We start from the raw sequence: 17388 nt of genomic DNA, 5'->3' as shown, positions 1-17388 counted from the left end.
CCTATACCAATAATAAGATTTACGAAATCGCCAACATTTTTAAGAAGCATAAGGTCAACATTGCCTTTAAAACAGTTAACCATAACATTAATCATTTTTACAACCATCATAAAATCAACAACACTATGAACAAATACAGTAAATCAGGTGTATATAAGTTGAATTGCAATCAATGTTCCGCGAGCTATATTGGGCAAACCGGGAGAGGCTTTTTGATCAGATATAAGGACATGTCAAGGCCGGTAAACATAGAAGATACTCCGCCATGAGCACTCATATGACAATCATTTCTTCTCTTCCATAGAACAGGACCTAAAAATTCTTTATCATCATAATAAGGACAGTTTACTCAATGTTTTAGAAAACATTTATATCAACATAGATCAAAAACGCAACCCCACTCTTAATTTGAATGAGATTTCTGAAACTACGAACGTAATTTTTGAGGCATTGCTCAACAGTTCCTATTTCGACAAACATTCAAACAAGCTTCCACGTGATTGCTTCCCTCCTATTGATTCCAACCTTCCCCTAATTTCCCCTCACTCCAGCTCCCATCACACACAACCTCCATAGTTCGTCTTCAGTCAGCCACAATCATCCATGCTAAGCTAATTACTCTTGAGAGGCGAGAATGCAAGTAATCAGATGTGCCGCATTCTTCCCTTTCTTTCATTCTTATATTGTAAGATACAAAAAAACTTGCCTAATTTCAATAATTACAATAGTCCTTACTCTAGGGCCTTCCACTGTATTTCTACATACACCATACGATCAGATATTCCACCTAATTTTTAATAAGAAATGTCAACTTTGCACCAATTAGACGGTCTTTATATCATCTCACTGGATTCCCTACACATGCTCGTTGATCGTCTTTTTTCTACTAGAAATAACATTGTGCACCTAATTATCAGCTTTTACCGACGGACCTGAATGCTGCATGTCAACAGCACCCTCAAGAAGAATTTTAATACCAAGTTTTACTGTATCATCTCATGTGTATAATTTTAAGTTTTTTCATCAACAACTTTTGAATGTTTGTGCTCGGAACAATCTAGAACAGCCTCACTATTTTAATTGACATATTCGGCAACCCGATTTATTTCAATGTGTTATTCTGTCCTTGTCTTTTTTGTGCTTTTTCTTGAATATTTTATGACTGATGATGTCTACAAGTTAGACGAAACATGTCCTATCATATTTTAAATAATGTTGTTTAAATAATAAGACAATAAACTTTTGGTATTATAAAGGTGGAATATTGACTTAACCTTAAAGTCCCTTTCACTTGTCGTTTGGGAGCATGTTTGTCGTATAGACTAATAATGAGGGAATTTAGTATGTCTATTTTTGCGTCAATATCGTCTAGTAGTAGAATATCATTCCAGGGTAGGTTGTAGGCGTCATACTTCAGGTGATCTAAATTAATATCTCTTATATTCCTACAAGTGGTTAAGTTTGTATTTGGGTATGCGAAGAGAATAAGATAAATAAACTAGGTCGTGTGTTGAGATCAATGGAACAGGAAGTTGGCCGTGATTTAAAACTTTCTGGGGATTGTTTGTTATGATTAGATCGATTAGTGAGTGTGAAGTGTGATTATTGCTATATATATGGTTGGTAGGATTTAATGGGAGAATCGCAATGTTACAGGAAAATAGTATATCAAGTAGTTTGTCCTTCTGAGCTGATTCTTTCAGTAAATTTATATTTAAGTCTCCTAATAGTACGATATGTTCGTAAGTTGGTACTAGGTTGAATAAACAAGCTTCCAACTCCATCATATTCACTATATCTGGAGGTTTATAAACTACGGCGAAAAGAACTTTCGTCCCTTTAACGGTGATTTCCACGAACATGAATTCTGGTCCCGGCTGAGTGGCATTTTGTGATGTGCATATTACTCTACCTCTCAAGTCATTTCTGAAATAAAGGGCTACACCGCCACCTTTCCTACCATCCGTTCTATCCCAGCGGACAAGTTCGTAATTATTAATATTTACCATGGCGGAAGGGATGGTGGGCCTTAGCCAAGTTTCTCCAATACAAAAAACATGTATGTCATTGTCGTTAACAATTGTACGTATTTCATTTATGTGAGCAGGGAGAGAGAGCGCGTTCACATGGCAACATTGCAAACCCTGTGGCATGGAGGAGAGAGCCTGTCTCAGCAAGAGACCTGTTGCAACAGGGGGTTGCGGACCGGAGCCAGACTCAGGTGGCGGGCATTGAGCTAACAGTACAAGAGATTATGTTTAACTTAGATTGACAGAAACAATTGGTACTCACCGCTGCCTCCCGCCGAAAGAGACTGTTGACCGTTGCACATGCACATTCACACTCACATTTAAAAAATATATACACATAACTAACACTGTTTGAGGCAAATTTGAAACTCGTGGTAAACAAGAGTCCTGTTACATATTTTAAAACTAGCCCTATTATAACACATTCACTCATTGTCACTGATTCTGTGCTCCGCTATGCTGCCTGATGAGAACTTTTAGGTCCCTTGGAGTGATCAGAGTGGTTTTCTTGCCGTCTGGTGTAATTTCAGTCACACGTCCATCCTGTGTATACACATTCCGCAGTCCAAATGCGTCGTGTGCCTTATTCAAAATCCCTTTTCTTGTTGCCGTGAGGGATTCCGTGACCATGATTCTCGTGCCCTTCAGTAGTCGCTTCGCCCACCAGACTTGGTCCCGCTGATGGTAACGCAGAAACTTCACAATTATTGGCCTGTACCCAGTGGCCACTACGTTGGCAGTCGTCCTGCGCTGGCCACCCAATCTATGACATCTATCGATACTGTCCATGCCAATATCTAACTTAAGTCTGTTCTTAATGACGTCTATGACAGCCCCATAGGTGTCGTCCTCAGGTAATTCCTTAACCCCATGTATCAGTAGACAATTTCGCCTATTATACTGGGCTGCTTCATCAGCCATCTCCTCTTGTTTATCCATCCTCTGATGGATCTCTGCAATGGCCTGCTTCATGTCAGCTGTCTCAGCACCCATGGAATCTCAGAAGTTCTTAAAGTCAGAGCTTAGGCTGGTGAACAACTCCTAGGAGTTGGCAGCACTGCGGTCGGAAGCCGTCATGGTTTCCTCCAAGCGAGCTTGAAATTCAGCCATACGGTTCTCGTACTCAGACAACCTCTTCTCGACGTCATTGAGAGTCATTTTGACCGTTTTAAATCAAAACATGTACTTAGTAATGACAGTTGAGCACACACAAGGAATCCCAGCTGCTGCTTATCTTGATAATTAGGCAGGTAAATGCGTAGCAAGTTTACACATGACTGGCCGTAGTCGCCATCTTCTTCAGAATCTTCTAAATCTGGGAATATCTTTCTGAACGATGGTCCCGAGTGACCAGAACAAGACACTGGAAGGATAAGTTCAACAATGAATGCCGTGAACAGACATTCTGCTTGAGTGACTGCATCATCTTCCTTCCTGCCTACAAAAAAATTACTTAATTTTTTGTTCCTTTCGAGACAGCTAGCACTATCTTTGTGTTTTTGTGTGACACTGTGAGCTACAATATCAGTCTTTCCTCCCTGCGAGATATTTATATCACACCAACACATGGAACAAAATGCATAATATTTTCCCTTATTAGACCGTAAAATGAATGGAAATTCAGTTATATAGGTATATCTGAACACTTGGAGATAACGTTTGTTACGTTTTATAGTCAGAATGTGAAGAGAATATATCAGAACCTGTCACCGACACAACTCTCTGAAATGTATTCAAGTCACTAAAATTAAGAAGTATGAATGAAGAAAAATGCACTGAAATACATGGATCTGCCACATACAAAACAGATCAATATGTCTCGTACATTATTATCATATGATTTCGTCAGAGGGAAAAGCACAGAACCACAAGGAAAAAAAACGGTGGCCTACAACTCCAACAAAACTAAGCACAGAAAGGAGTACGCGACCCGCACAATAACAAATTCACTCTTCTGTACCAATTAACGGAGTCTCTAGCGGTCACTAGTGTGCATTAGCTTCTCTGGCTTGTAGGACGATTGCCGTCCCAAATGAATGGGAAATACAATACACGAAGGCGACGGATGATACATGCCAAATAAAGCATAAAATAAATACGCTTGAAAATGAGGTTGCGTAAAAAACACAAGCACATAAGAATTTATCCTAGGGGAAGAGTATTGACCATACTGGAGGTTATATTGGTCAAAAAAAGGGTTGGCAGTTATGCCTTTCCCACATCCTCTGACTCATCCTATCTACCTGCCTCCATTTCTCTCGCAACACACACTGTTAGTCTTGCATGTTCTGCCCCGAAGCTTCAGTCAGTGCTGTGCAGTAGTACACATACAGTACATTCTCTCTCACGACACTCCACTGGCCTGCGAGGCAAGTAGGTATTCAATACACCCCACACATTCCGCAACATACAATAAAGCATTTTCAAAGTACTAACTAGATTTTCAATTCTTAGGCTTGTTACATAAATATTTCAAGGATCCTGTCCTGGACTTCTACTACTTGTTGTTAGACATCATTTCAGTCCTATATTTTTTTTAACAAGTTGCTTTACGTCGCACCGACACAGATAGGTCTTATGGCGACGATTGATCAGGAAAGAGCTAGGAGTGGGAAGGAAGCGGTTGTGGCCTTAATTAAGGTACAGTCCCAGCATTTGCCTGGTGTGAAAATGGGAAACCACCGAAAACCATCTTCAGGGCTGCCGACAGTGGGGTTACCCACTATCTCCCGAATACTGGATACTGGCCACACTTAAGCGACTGCAGCTGTCGAGCTCAGTCAATCCTGTGTTGACTACGGAACATACAAGACAACATCTACCCCAAGAACCTATTTTTAAAACAAAAGATTTTGGCAGATGGAGCCAACAATTTGTCCAAGATTTTAATGTCACTTCATCATATTTTAATTGTACTGTCCAGAACATATGTATTACATATTAAGTTATCTCACTAAAGACCTAACAAGACATATTTTAAGTATATCACAACATATTGTTATAAGTAGGGCCTGGATTTTTAGGTGGCATAAACCTTCACTTTAGGTTTTTTGTATTCTTAAAATAGATTATTTTAGGTTTTGCCTCCAGGCAGCAATACCTTTCTGTTTTCGTAGTTCTGTAAAATTTATTTATGTACCAGTACTTATTTCACAAATGTTTACATTGTCATATTCATAAAAATATACAGAGAATACACTTTACTGTCTCCTTTGTAAGTTATCTTTTGGCACTGCAGTAAATAACAACGTACATACCCAAATTATCTGGCGTAAATGATTTCCTGTTGTCACGTAACACATTCTTATATGATGAAAAAGTTCTTTCAACAGAACATGACGTCATTGGAGCGTAGTACATAGATGCTAATGCTTTAGGTTGTAGGGGTAATTTTCCTGAATACTTTTCTCCCTGTAATACTGAATTGATGACTTTCATATCTTCAAAACCAGGATTGCGTTGAATCTTCTGCAGCTTCAAAGAACATGCCACTCAAAATGGCCCAGGTATTTCTCTTCTGGAAACAATGCCAATGATATCCAGGGAATCTTTGAGTGGCAAGGTTGCACCTTCCAACTGGAGAATAGCTTCTGGTATAAAACAAGAATGTATCTATATATGCTAGGGAAGCGACGAGGGTCGGGCACTCGAGCGATTTCTTGGCCTTGGCAATGCAGGAAGCGTCTGTTCCATCCAAGTCATCGACGACATTTTTAATTCCTTCAAGGTGCTCAGCATAGTAAATACCAGCAGACAGCCAACTTCCCCAGCGGATAAGTAACGGCTCAGGTGGAAAAGGTGTTGTTGGTAGTTTCTCTTTGAACAACTGTTGGGGCTTTTAAGAAAACTTTCTTGACTGAAGAAACCATGCTGTTCAAGTCACTGAAGTTGCTTCTAATCTCCTCCGCAAGGCGGTGCAGGCCGTGGGCCAAGCACGTAACGTGTAGCATGCTCGGGTAGAAGGACTGTAGAACCTGCCCTGCCTTCAACATGTAGACAGCACTGTGTCACTAACAAAAGCAACTTACTATCTTGATTCTCTGCTGGCCACATTATGCGTAAAGCATCCCTCAAGCGCAGGCTATTGTGCTGTTGTTAGTTTGTTCTACTTATTTACAAAGAATTAGATGAGGGTTACCTGGTTCATTTTGATCCACCTTACCTACTACCACATTCACAATGAAGCGACCGCAACTGTCAGATGTTTCATCGACAGAACACCAAATATAGTGATCGCCTATTTCTTCTCTTATTTCATCTGATGTCTTCTGGTAAACAGGATGCACATAATTTTTCTTTAAAGTGGATTCATTAGGTATACTGCAGCCGCTGATGACTCCTAAGAATGTTTTTCATGGTCAGGTTACTTAGCACATTCCATGGGATGTTCGCAGACACCAACGCCTGACATAGGCGAAAGTTAAAAGTTGCCAACTGTGGAAGAAATAAAAGTTTGCTTGCTGTTGCTGCTGGACTTATTTCTCCTCGCTACGCTAGCCATGTGAGCAGCTGCAGATTTATGCTGCTCAAGATGGGATTTCTGCTCACATTTAATCTGAAATGAAGAATCCAAATCCTAAATACTCTTCAGTAAGCGAGCTCGGGTATTGCAATGCAGGTTTTAGATCAGTTACGGGAAACTTACTTCCTTGGAGCACGCCTGACAGAAGACTACTCGACCATCTGTAGTGTAGTGTCCATCTGTAGCAATCCATTTTCAATCCATTTTCTCAAGTGCAATTTAGGCATTGTTTCACTATACAACAATTACAGTTAGAAAATACTGCAGGAACCTGTCACCACACACTCTGCCGGCTGTACTCTCTATGGACGACTGGAGACGAAACTGTTTACGTTCCTCCTGACCTTCTATCAGATGCATCAAGGACCCACCAGATGTCACGTGTAGTGAGAAGCATGGGATGTACTGCATTTAATGGTAGTAACATGAACTATCTCTGTCCTACTGCTTGTAATTGGAAACTAACATTCTTTATTTGAAGAAGGTAAAAAAAGCAATTCGGTTATTTTAGGTGTCAACCCCTCATTTAGGTTTTTATAGGTGCAATGAAATTCACATATTCTGCTCCAGGAAGTGTGAAACGAACAAATGTATTGAAATTTGTGAATTAAATAGCGAGGAAAAAAATAGGTTAAAACCTAAAAATCTGGGCCCTAGTTATAAGATATGTTATTCAGTAGTAATATCCATTTTATGTCCTTCCAGTGCTGATAATGGCTCAGTTGAGCCAAAACATGTGGACTTTTAAATATAATGCTGATTAAATAATCTATAAGATTATAATGTGTAGTATCGAATAGGTGGAAATCTTATACTTTAATTTAGATACCTTTATAGATCGCTTCAAACCGACTTCCATTTATATACACACCTCAACAAAAGTTTGGAATACCACCAATATGAGTATTCTGAGATATTCCATGCCGCATTGACTTGGGTGCGTTATTCATTAGACCAGAGGTGGGCACAATTCAGCTTAATGAGCAGAGCTCCAGCTCAGGCAGGAAAAAGAGCATGCACTCTGATGGAAGTTAACCTTGTAGCTGCTTGTACTGCTTGCCGTTACTACTGGGAACAAGCCGTACATCAAAACAGATTATTTTAAACTTTTGACATTTTTGTTATGTCTAATATCTCATTCTATTCACTGCATTTGATTATGGTGCTAAGTAAATACGTTTAATTATATTCCTTTCATTAGGTTACGCGTAGGAAACAAAATTAATTACTTCAGCATCTGATAACTAAATACTCCTTTGACTAGTACCTATAGTCCTATAAAATACAATAAGACAACATAAAAACTTGTTTAGAACACAGCATAAACAATGAACGAAAAACTAGCTCTAAATTAAGTACAGAAATAAATAAGCTACATGAATAAATATGATTCATCCTAAACAAAACATAGGCCTATGTGTTCTTATAGATCTGAAATTTCATTCAGAAGATGAGGAGGAGGGGTGTGTATCTTTTTGTTGAAGATGAATTATATTTGGTGTGATCGATCTTGCAATTCAAAGCACGGCAGTGAGATGTGCGTCAGTTAGAGTGGCTCTTGATGGGGATTTATTTATCTGCATTAGAGAGAACAATTTCTCACACAGATATGTTGAGCCAAACATTGATAGATGTTCGGCAGCCATTTTGTGCATATTTGGGAAATCTGTTTGTGAAAAATGTGATAGACTTGTTCGTGATTCATATTTAGCCTTCGCTTCACTATCACATCAAATTATGAGCAACTCACACTATAGATCAGATGAAACATCATCAATTACCATAGCAGTTGAAAAGGGCGCAGCAAACACTTTCAGATCAATTGATAAATCACCAGATCTCTAAATCAGTTGGAAAATTCTTTCACAAGACTCGCAAGAGTACCTGAAAATGTCTGCAATTGATATTGAATTAATCTAGATTTCCGCATTGGCAATTTGGGAAAATGGGTTAATTCACTTTTCAACATCTGATGCTGCCAAACCTCCAACATTTGCTTGAAAGCAGTGATACTGTCTACAAATTGAGTAATAAGTACAGGGTGCGCACAAATGATTTGAGCGGTTTTGTCAATTATTTCTAGCCATATTATTAGAGATATGGTGATGGAGTTTGATGTTGTAAAGCAAGTATCCCTCAAAGTTTCGTTTTGTTTTGTTTGAATAGCCCTTCATACATTGTGCTTTTCCCAACGCTCGCGAGAGCACAACAGTTGCAACATCCGGCAGACATGATGCGCCCTCTGCTCCAGCTGTTGCAAAGATGGCGACTAACAGTGAAAAAGCATATGCTGTTCTTGAATTCCATTCCAACCAATCTGTGACAACCGTGCGATGAAACGTTAGAACAAAGTATCGGAAAGATCCACCCATGCCAACTCCATTCGCTGGTGGTATGAGCACTTCAAAACCATGGGATGTCTGTGGAAGGGAAAATCAACAAGCTGGCCTAGTGTGCCTGAAGAAACGGTTGAGCGTGTGCAATGCAGATTTGAATGTAGCCCGCAAAAGTCAACTAGTCGAGCGAGCAGGCAAATGAACATGTCTTGTTCGACCGTTTGGAAAGTTGTAAGGAAAAGATTGCAGATGCGCCCTTACCATTTGCATCTGCTCCAAGCATTGACGCTGGCTGACAAAGTGAACCGTTTTGAGTTTTGTACAAGTTTTCAGGAGCGGATGGAAGATGAAAAGTTTCGGTCTCTTCTTCTTCGCTGAAAAGTCCATTACAGGGCGCATCTACCTGGATATTATCGAGAATTGGCTCATGCCACAGTTGGAGACCGATAGCATGAACTTCATCTACCAATAGGTTGGTGCTCCACCTCATTTCCATGTTGATGTTCAGACTTTTTGAACAGCAGACTTCCAAAAAGATGGATCGGTCGTATCAGGAATGAAGATAATGCCCTTGTGTCATGGCCTCCATGCTCTCCTAACCTCACCCCTTGCAACTTTTTCGTATGGGGTTATGTGAAAGATGCAGTTTTTACGCCACCATTACCGGCTGATCTAACAGAACTGCGGGCCCGCATCATCAACGCCTTTGATCAAACTGACAGCGACATGCTACATCGGGTGTGGGACAAACTTGACTATAGAGTTGATGTGTGTAGAGTCACTCGTGTAGCACATATCGAGCACTTGTAGGCTTATAAAAAAACTTTGTGAGTTTTTCTGTCTGTCTATATAATTTTTGTAATGTTACAACAAATAATAAACAAACATGAATTTTTTGAAACCGCTCCAATCGTTTGTGCGCACCCTGTATTTTAACTACAAAACGCACTGTACCATACTATACTATTTTATTGCATAAACATAATATACTCAGCCCGGTACAATGCTGTGGGTATGCTTGCGCCTTTGTGTCTTGACTCCGCATATCGCCATCTAGTCGTTACAGCACAAATTATTAGATAGACTTCAGCTGCTCCCAGCTGCTCCCAGCTGCTCCCAGCTGCTCGGCTCTGCCCATGCTCATGCATTTGCCTCAAGGAGTGGACTCTCTTATTGCTCACCTATGCATTAGACTATCATAACTTTGAAATTTGACACTCTTTACCACCGGCATGCTTTGTGGCTGTATACTAGTCATGTGAACACATCTTGAGTGCTGTAGCAGATGGTGCGTTGTCCCATATCACCAAATGCTATAGTCAGTTTATTCACAGATATAATGATAGGAAGCTTCCACCTAATCAATACTTTATTTTAACTTATAAAAATACAGTAAAAATATAGTGTGGGTTGTTGATCATGCGACGTGCTTTCCTGATTTTATGCTATTTGTTTTCATTAAGATATTGTAACATGTTATCTATATTTTTACTGAGCATCTTCATAATGTTTTTACCACGGATATAAGTTTCAGTATGGATTATATTTATATGCCATGAAATAATTCTAAGCTTAATTGTACCTGATAGATTAAGGTTTACTCACATGTAGATCGACGAAGTTTTACACTACAAATATAGACAATGAACTTTCATGAATATTTTATACACAAGTGTAAATACCCATAATTATACCTTATATTTTTTATTACTGGATCCAGCAAAGTTTTTATACTTACAGTCATGTAAAAGTAGACAATACAGTTGATTATGTTAGTGCAGTCTAGTAGTATAAGTATAAATATGTGAACGTCACATGAACTTGTCTGTGCAATCATAAAAGTTTTATCAACTTAGTGTTATAGTTTTAGTGTGGATGCAAGTACACAGTGAACATTTTAAATCTGAAAACAGTGTATTTTAATCAAATATATGTTATCTATTTGTAGAATAATAGAATTTTCAAATCCAGGACATTTAACTCGACAATTGTTTTAAGGCCGTACTATTAATCGACACCTTAATGCTTTCATCCATATTAGGAGACATTCCTCATCGAATCTAGTGATGTTTTGATTATATGTTACGTTGACATTTGTATGTATGACCAGCTGAGGATGACCTCAAAAGAGGTCGAAACTGGTCCTGTATTTTGATAAGTTGAAATAAAGTATTGATTAGGTGGAAGCTTCCTATCCTTATATCTGTGAATATCTAAGATCAATATGGACATGAAACTAATAGATTATGATAGTTTATGTTCAGCCTTGCGGTGACGTGCCATGTATATGAATACAAACCTTTAACAGGATTCAGATAGTGGCTTTTCTTTCAGCAGGCCATACACAGCAAGATGTTGCCAATCAATTAAATGTCACACAAAGCCTAATAAGGAAACTATTGATAAGTTCATATTGAAACCAACAATGCAGTTTCACTAAGAGGATGAGGAGACCATAAAATAGCAATGTACAAAAATGTAGCTGCCAATGGGAACTGGAAGGTATTGAAATCTTCATTCAAAATCCCTGTGACAATGCAGCTATTGGACAACCCTTGCATCTTGCTCGCTGGCTGGCTGGCACAGCACACAGCGGAGTGGAGTTGCAGTTGTGCTGGAGAGAGGCAGAACGAACTGGCAGGTTACATGCATCAAGGTCACTTTATCTTTAGGGAATGAATGTGACACATAAATGAGGTGCATTAATCATATGATAAAAACACAAATATTTTTGGCACCACATGCACGTTAAGGCCATATTGTTCTTTACAGTGAAATCGGGAAGTCTCTCCATTGTGTAATAGGTTGCTAACCACCATTATTTTATCATGCCCTTCAACCGCTGGAAAGAAAATTGAAAATGAATTAAGGATTGCACTTTCAGTATGCTCTTTTTCTGATAAACATTACACAGAAAGTCTTCAGTAGCCGGCACATGCCAGAAGAAAACTTTGCCAAGGGCTGTCTTTTCCCATGAAATGCCGAGAGGAATCTGGAGAATTTCTATACTGTTGCATGGAGAAATGTCTTCAAGACAGCTTTTATCACTGTAAGTAGTCCAGGGATCTAACATTAGCAAACACTTGTCTTCCATGAATGGGAAGATGGCTTTTTTAAACCAATACTTTAATTCCTTTTTTCCCATTTTCCCTGATTTTGTGGCTGTTACAATTATACTTTTGGCTTGAAGCATTTCTTTGGGAACTCATGGATCAAAAGTTCTAGTCCCTTCCTGTAGTACAATGATTAATTTCAGGAAATGAGTACCGGCCCTACTAACTATTGGCATAATTGTGTACGAATGGGCGAGTGCACTAACTGATTGAGCAACTGTTCTGAATGTTTCTCAACAACAAATGATAGAATCAGAGTCCTTTTCGCTCTCATTTCGTGCAGGAAACCACTCTGATCTGGATTGTATATTGAAGAAGGCACGTGGTGTAGTCTAATAATTGCTCTGTAACTGCTTCCACAAATTTCTTTTTCCTCTCCTTCGTGCAGATGCACAAGGTATAAAAATTTTGTGATTTTTCTGCTTTTGATTCTGTACTTTTTCTTGAAGCGACTCAACCAACCAGTAGATGTGCTGAAATTACTTTGTTTCACTGAAATTTCTCTTGAAAGTTCCAAACCCAAGTCTTCATCGCAAATATTCCGCTCAACCTTCTTGCTTCTGCATAGTGAGAAAATATTTTTATATATCAATTTCCTGTGTTCAACGGTATTTACTGATGTAGATTTGAATTGGTTCTTCCACATGTACAGTTGTCATAGTAACGTCACCATATGACAAATTTTATGAACAGTGGTTAATGAAACCGCTTCTAACCCCCCCCCACACACACACACACACTCTCTCTCTCTCTCTCTCTCTCTCTCTCTCACTCACTCACACATAAATTTAAAGCTTTCCTCTAGTAAGCAAGATCTACAGTGTGTTTCACCTTCTGCTGTGGACTGGAAGCATAGCTTGAACTGGTGGATTTATCAGGTGACTACGGTGTCACTTCACAGAACTGATGGGAATCAGACTCAGGGCTCAAACTCAGATCCGTAACACCTCTCACTCCTGGCAATGGTGTGCTGCCGTCTTTCAGATCTGGCGTCACTGCTTCTCTCATCACTTTCGTTACCCCTATTTCTCTCCAGACACGACTCCATGACAATGCCCATGGGATCAATTACTGTAGTTCGATCACATGTCAACCCATTTCTCTTTTGTCCGAAGTTACTTCACGAGAAGAAGAGAAACCTTTTTCCATGGAAATAACGTCATGCATACACTAGAACAATAGCCAAATGCATGACTGCTCCCTCAAAGGAACATGAACTGCCTAACACAGAAAGCTGACGGTAACTCTCTCGCATTGGTTGGTCACCATGGCTGTCCACGTCCAGCTATATGGTAATGAGTGCTTTCTTATTAGACATTTCCATGTCGATTTCTGGATCTTACAGCTCAAAATGGCACCTAAAGTTTTATACGTTACTTTCTTATGGTCCCATCATCCTCATTGTGAAATTTCGTTGTCAGTTTCAATATGAACTTATCGATAGTTCCCTTGTAAGGTGTTGAAAAGATAATGAGAGACGGGAAATGTGAACGATAGGCCTCATTCTGGCCATACTCATCTTTCAACACCAGCCCAGGATCATTGTCTCCAAGAGTTGGCTCCCTGACATCCAACCTAAACTGCCAGGACTGTTCAGAATGACCTGTCCAGAGCAACAGGGGTTTGTATCGTAGACCACACAGTGCACAGAAGACTGCATGAGATTGGTCTTCAGGCCAGAAGGCCAATGAGAAGCTTTGCACTGAACTAACGTAACTGAGCTTATCGAAGGAACAGGCCACTTGCTCATCAAAATTAGACCATTGCAGAATGGGGGTAATGTCATGTTTACCAATGAGACCAGGATTGGTTTGAGATCTGACACCCAACGTACAAGACTAGGGAGAACCTCTGGACAAAGTCATTAATATAGGCATGTACAGGAAGTCCATCCAAATGCTGGCAGAGCTGTTATGTTCTGGGCAGGAATAATGCTGGGACGGCGGACCCCTCTCATTCCCATCCAGGGTATATTGAATGACCCCCAATACATTCAAGAGATGGTATAACCATTTGTATGGCCCTTATGAACTGCATTCGGCAATCGCTTCCTCCTAGCAGATCACATTACAAGACCTCGCCATCAGAAGACAGTGTCGCAGTATCTCCAAAGACACAATATCACGTGAATGGAAAGGCCTGCCCAGTCCCCAGACATGAATGAAATCGAGCATGCATGGGACATGCTGAAAGTGGCCATTTTAGACTGTTCGAACCCACCAGACACTCTTCAGGAATTTGCTGAAGCTGCAATAGGGGAGTGGGGCCAGTTGCTCCAAGACAAACTTGACCTCATTCAAAGCACGCAGCACAGGATAGAAGAACTCATCCATATGCAGGGTGACCATATCCATTACTAGAGACTGCTTAGCACCATGTGATAAAGAGAATTTCAAAGTGTTATTGTCTGGACTTAATTTTGGAAGATACCTTTTGTTTTGCTTGTTTGGTGTATATTGTTCAAAATGTTTGATTTTGTTAAATATTTATTGTAAAACCACTGAATGGTTAACTAAGAAGTCAATATAGTTGTATCCATGTTATTCCAAACTTTTGTTGAGCAATGTATATAGATATAGAAATGAGTTACCAGTTTTAGATCAACTTCAGTAAGGGAAATGTGACCCCCTTTTTTCTTTTAAAAGATTAGAGACAGAATTATCTAATAATAATGCTTGCGACTACAATATTTAACTCATTCCTATTGAATTGCAAATGCACGAGAGCTCTGTCAACTCTGATTTGTTTTTATTTAAGAAATATCAGTTGCAAATTCTCACTATCTTAAAATTTGAGGGAAATTGATAAAACAAATGCTGTTGATTTGAAAATTGACATATTCTTCTATATTTGCTGATGAAATTGGGATATGTAGGAATACTTTGGTGTTAATGAGTTACATTTGTGAGAGGGTTTGTTTTGACAGCATTACTTATTCCATACAAGAGATTATTTAGGGTTGTGTGGTTTGATGTTCTTGAATATTATGTAATTTATTATTGCCTCTTTGTACTGCGTATTTCTTCCTCCAGAATATATGGAAGTATTTTAATGAAAATCTGGAATGTTCTTCTTGCTGCCTTCGTGGATTTAAACAACCAAAAACCAAGACCAAACCCTGCGGCGCAACAGCCTTGAAGGACCATGGCCTACCAAGCAACCGCTGTTCTGCCTGAAGGCCTGTAGATTACGAGGTGTCGCGTGGTTGGCCCGGCGAATTTTCTTGGCCGTTATTCTTGGCTCTCTAGACCGATTTAAACAACTATTTTTGGAATAAATTTATTGTGCGTAAATAAGAGCCTAACTAGATAAGTATATTGTCGGTCTGTTAGGTCATCAACCCAGAGGCTGGTTGGATCCTAAAATAGCACCACCAAAGGTTGTGTGGTAATAGGAAAACCACAAAAATCAATGGCAGCACCAAAATGAAGCGTACTATACAAGATGAGGGGTGAGGTACTTTGCCATTGCTTTCCTCACTGGGCCAGATGGTGCTGTTGTAGCCCAACTAACCCTGTGAGCAACACCTTTCGTAACACTCAAATGCACCGGTTGTGCTCCGAATGTCATTACTCAGCACCACCCATACCCCAGCAACTTCCATATTGTCACAGCCATGGATGAGACTGGGACTTTGGTGAAAGCTACCTTTGTTCTGGCCTGTATCAAGAGATAGATGCAAAAGTACTGCATCCATCAAGAAATGACAGCAGACAAAAAAAGTATATTATTTCAAAAGAAACTGTACCACTGCAAACTGAAATATAGAATTGCTTATTGGGGGCTAATTTTTTTAAGATAGGTTTACTTCATCGTGGACAATTTCTTGGGTTTTTTGTGGTCAAGAATTCTTCCACTCATACTTGGAGTCTCAGCATAAACCAAGAAAGTGCTTGGATAAATTATTTTTCTGACCTCCTTCCCTAAAATTCATCATTTTCTGGCTTCCTTTTGTCATAGATTAATGTTTCATACGTCTAAACCTTCCTTGGCAAATGCTCTGCACAAGGATGAAAATCACATCATCAAAATCCATTTGGTGATTCTCGAGATTAGCCTGCACAAACAACTGTCAAATACGTACTGGGAACTTTATTTTATAATTAGTATCTATAATGGTGGCATATTGCCTGCGAATAAGTTTATACTATAATTATTAGTTCCTGCATTATATTAAATGAATTTTTTGTCTTTTACCCTTGATAGTTTGTGTTCAATCCTTGTCCCGTTCCTCTGCGGGTTGGGTGTGAAGTGATATGAATCTTCATAATGAGTTTTTACAATCGAATGTCCTTCCCAACGTAAAGCTCATCACGAGGTAATATGAGGGATGAAAAAGGCTTTTGGCACGCAATCTAGTGATTAGAAATTGTATACCACCACTTCTCCTACCCCTGCCGGTCAGCGTTCTGATGGTGAAAAGGTTTCAATCATCAATGGGACTCAAACTGGCTAAACCAAGATGTCTGACCATAGAGACTTGACGCCTTAACGATAAGGCCATCAGGCGGGCTTAATCTTTTACCATTGACAGTAACTTGTAATAAATGGAACAGTACAACTTGGTGAATAAATCTGTGTTCTTTTACAGCTACTTGAAAATTTATGTTAAGATTATAACTTCTGTACTGTTGTAATTGCCCTTTTGATGTACGTGTTAAATTATTTTTACAGCTATTTGATCTAAATAAATTTATATTTCAGGAAAAGAAGTTGCAAAGATCTTCACTCAAGTTTCTGTCACAAAGAGGGAAGCAGAAATAAAGCTTGATGAAACAGATTTCTATGAAAGGAAGAAAATCAATAAGAGGAAGAAGTTGATACTAGAGGGGAAGGATCCAGATGAAGAAGAAGAACAATTATTAAAAAAGAAAAAGAAAATGAAAAAAATGCATAAGAAGAAAAGGATGTATTCAGAAATCTCTATTGCAAGTTAGCAGTTTGCTTTTAGTTAAATACAATTTAAAGTGAACTGAGAAGAACTAGGTGGACATTATTACTCCAGTGAGGGGATAACCCTTCAAATGAGAAATATTTTGAAGATATTTTTAAATGTGTCCTGGGATGTGTATTAAGTTTCTAGTTTATAAAATATTGTGAGGTTTCTTGAGAGAATTTAAATTACTTTCTTCATATCAGGTCTCATTCAATCCAGTACCTATGAATAAGGAAAATTGACTTGATTGAAAAGACACAAACATCAAAGAGTAGATTACAGAAAGACTAATTATTTGACATGTTTTCATATTGAACTCCTCTTCCTCCAAGCGCGATGAAGTTTTACACTGTTCTTTGTTATTACGTTTACTTTCCACAGTATTTTTCATTTCCCAGGTTTCTGTTGAAGCATAATATTTGACCTGATGTGGCATTCTAAAAATTCTTCT

General features: G+C 39.0%; 1 protein-coding gene across 1 annotated transcript in view; it reads left to right on the top strand.

The window, feature by feature from the left end:
- Dbp45A (putative ATP-dependent RNA helicase Dbp45A) overlaps positions 1–17116 on the top strand; it is a 192499-nt gene extending 175383 nt beyond the window's left edge. The window contains exon 10 of the mRNA XM_068226661.1: positions 16706–17116. Coding sequence (XP_068082762.1) covers positions 16706–16938 — 233 coding nt within the window. The 3' untranslated portion in view covers positions 16939–17116. The remainder of the gene's footprint in view (positions 1–16705) is intronic.
- The last annotated feature ends 272 nt before the right edge of the window (positions 17117–17388 follow it).

This window comes from Anabrus simplex, chromosome 3 (genome assembly GCF_040414725.1).
Source record: "Anabrus simplex isolate iqAnaSimp1 chromosome 3, ASM4041472v1, whole genome shotgun sequence".
NCBI classification, from domain to species: domain Eukaryota; kingdom Metazoa; phylum Arthropoda; class Insecta; order Orthoptera; family Tettigoniidae; genus Anabrus; species Anabrus simplex.
This window is presented reverse-complemented; position numbering and strand designations above follow the sequence as displayed.